The sequence below is a fragment of the Athene cunicularia genome (assembly GCF_003259725.1).
Source record: "Athene cunicularia isolate RWA chromosome 18 unlocalized genomic scaffold, athCun1 chr18_part1, whole genome shotgun sequence".
Taxonomy (NCBI): domain Eukaryota; kingdom Metazoa; phylum Chordata; class Aves; order Strigiformes; family Strigidae; genus Athene; species Athene cunicularia.
In genome coordinates, this window is record NW_020799123.1 from 9,373,697 (window position 1) to 9,376,439 (window position 2,743).

The 2,743-nt window shown below is 36.8% G+C and overlaps 1 protein-coding gene across 1 annotated transcript in view; it reads left to right on the forward strand.

Annotated features, from left to right (window-relative positions):
* The window catches only part of LOC113486952, a gene marked incomplete at its 5' end in the record, with an annotated part of 8,101 nt that extends 5,563 nt beyond the window's left edge, over window positions 1-2,538 (forward strand). The window contains 1 exon segment of the mRNA XM_026861299.1: window positions 2,450-2,538. Within this exon segment, the coding sequence (XP_026717100.1) occupies window positions 2,450-2,538 (89 nt within the window).
* Window positions 2,539-2,743: the final 205 nt, after the last annotated feature.

Genomic DNA, 2,743 nt, shown 5'->3' on the forward strand with positions numbered 1-2,743 from the left:
CGGGAGGGACGCGCCGGCGGGCCCGGGAGCCTGTGTGCGGTCGGCCGGGAGCTCCCTCCTCCCGCCTCCCTTCGCTGGATACCGAGCTCGCAGCAGGGAAGTCAGTTTGTGGAGTTGGTCTGCTTCTTGGACCCTGGAGATGAAACTGGGATGAAATTCTTGCCCTGTGTTTGGCCACGTCCTGTTTAAACCTTTTTCTTGTTATTTTGGTTTTTTTTGGTTGTTTTGTTTTGTTTTGTTTGTTTTTCTTTTTTTGGAAACCAGTCTTAAATCTTGCCTATTTACTGAGTTTGGAAATCAGTGCCCAGATGTGCTCGAGGTCGTTATGGATTTGTGACTAATACAGGCCCAGGGAGTCCAGATCCCTGCTCTGCCATTCAGTTACTATATGACCTTGAATAAACAGCATGTACTTGTATGCATGACAGAGTTACGGAGCGTCTGTTTTTTCGTATGTTCCTAAAATTATGTCCGTAAGTTCCCACTTAAGTACTCAAATAAGTGGTTAGGCTTTTAAAGATACAGTTTCTTACTGATGTAAATAGCAACAAGGAGGTTCTGTTTTGTTAGTTTGCGAAGTGTGCTTTAAGTTCCTCTCAAGAAAAGAATACAAAGTCATTACCAAGTGTTCTTAGTAAAATTACTTAGTTATACTGAGAATGTAGTACTACTAACAAAACTTTTCTGAGAATTGAGTACCTCATATATATTTATAGTACAGTTTATATAGTTATTTTATAGTGCAGGTTGGCTCTGTCTGTACTGCCTAGAAAGATCCTCTATGACTTTAGAGAGGAATCTTCAGGGAGATGGTACTATGCAGAAGGAGTTAACTCATTAAGCTTGTATTTGACTAGTTTTACAAGACTTAGTTTATTTAGAAATGTATTTGCGCACTTGAATACACAGTTGAATTCCTCTTTGGAATACACACCTAATTTATCTTACTTTCTTTGGTAATGGTGTGTTCTGAATGGCTCTATACAGTGGTTTACGTACAGGTGTAACAGGTGCTTTGCTTTAGCAGTTAGGTTCACAAGGTGTTCAACTGAAAATTTCAAAGATACAGGCCTCCTAAATATAGCAACATATAGTATGTGACACATCAGAGATTGTGAGCATCTTTATATTTTTGTTGGAATTGTAATGAACAGAAAGGAGAAATTTGTTTTATATAAAAAAATCACTTATACTGTTAGTTCTCTACTGTATACATGTCTTTTTATATCTATTAGTCTGAAACCACAAGTTAGTTTAGACCCTGTAATACTTGCTAGATGAGAGCAGACCATCAGGTTCAGACTCTGAAATATGGGAAGACCTTGTTTTAAGCCTGTTCTGAAACACAGCATTTTTTTCATCCCCAGTGGCCCATGTTTTAGATTTAAGGTTGTTTTAGTCCTAGTATCCATGACAAGTGCAAACATGAATTTTTAATAGCCAATAATTTTCAGAATGTGTTCAGCATGTTGTTTTATGCAGCATGACCTAAAATATATAGGAGGAAAAAGATGAGTTAATTATCACGAAGTGCTGTGCTGTTTTCTTCATCCTAGTCAGGCGATATTGTTTAGCCTGCTATTTCTAAAACTATAAACAGAATTGTGAAGGCAAATGGTTGACCTAGATTCAAGCAAAGTAAATGAAATCTCTATGCTTGAACCTATGGATTTTCATTTAAAAAAACAACTTTAGAACACTTGGAAGTGTATTGGAAGCTTATGAGTACTGAGTATTTTTACTAACCGGCAGTCTGTAATCTTCTATTTTCAGTCATATAAAATTAATGAAATGAGTTTCTGTATCTGCAAAGCCAACATGTTGTGTCACTGGTTCAAATTAAAGCTGACTTAGATGCAAAATACGCTGCACTATTTTCAGTAATTATTTAATAACTCGCCTATTAGGAAAGTACTTATCTATGGAAGTAGGAGGGCTTTTAATGTTCTTTTCTGTCAGGGTGAAACTTAAGATGTAGTCTACGCAGGAGATCACCTGGCAGCATAAATTATGGTTTTAGCTCATATCTTTGATGAAAACACAACCACATTTCTGTTAAGAAACGTGCATCTTACTGCTGTCCAGCTAATACCTCTGGGGAAGGATTTACAACTGTTCTTCCTAAGGAAAACAAAAGTCTTCCTCCCCAGGATAACTTTTTTTTTTCTTCATCATTTTGTAATAACTACTCTTTAACTTACTGTGATGAAGATAACCTTTTATTTCTGGATGTCAGAAGGCCCTTTGTTACTATGCCAAAAATAGACTTGGATAAGGACTAGTTCATCAGTTCAGTAATAACACTTTCTGCACAAAACCAGTTGTACAGTTTAATCTCTTCTTCTTCCTCCTGTATTCAGAGTTATATACAGTTAAATAGACAAGTGTAAATGCAGTGATAGCAGCAAAACAACTTCTGTCAATTGGTGATGTTTTATACTGTTTTCAGTAGGAACAGTCATTGAGGCTCAGACTACGAGCAACATCTTGGTTGATAAAACATGCGTGCTAGTGAAAATGCTGTATGTCCAGGATTAAATCGGTTTTCACTTGAACTGAGGGCTGTCAGAAATACACAATCCTGATATTATTTGAATCTGAACATTTTGGTTTTTAAGAAATGTCAAAAACAAAGCAATAATAGTCCCTCAAGACTATCAAAGGAACAGGAAGTTGACAGATGAAAGTTCTTGGAGAGAGGAGAACCCTGAGAAAAGTTACCAACTCTTCATTTTAAATAGTC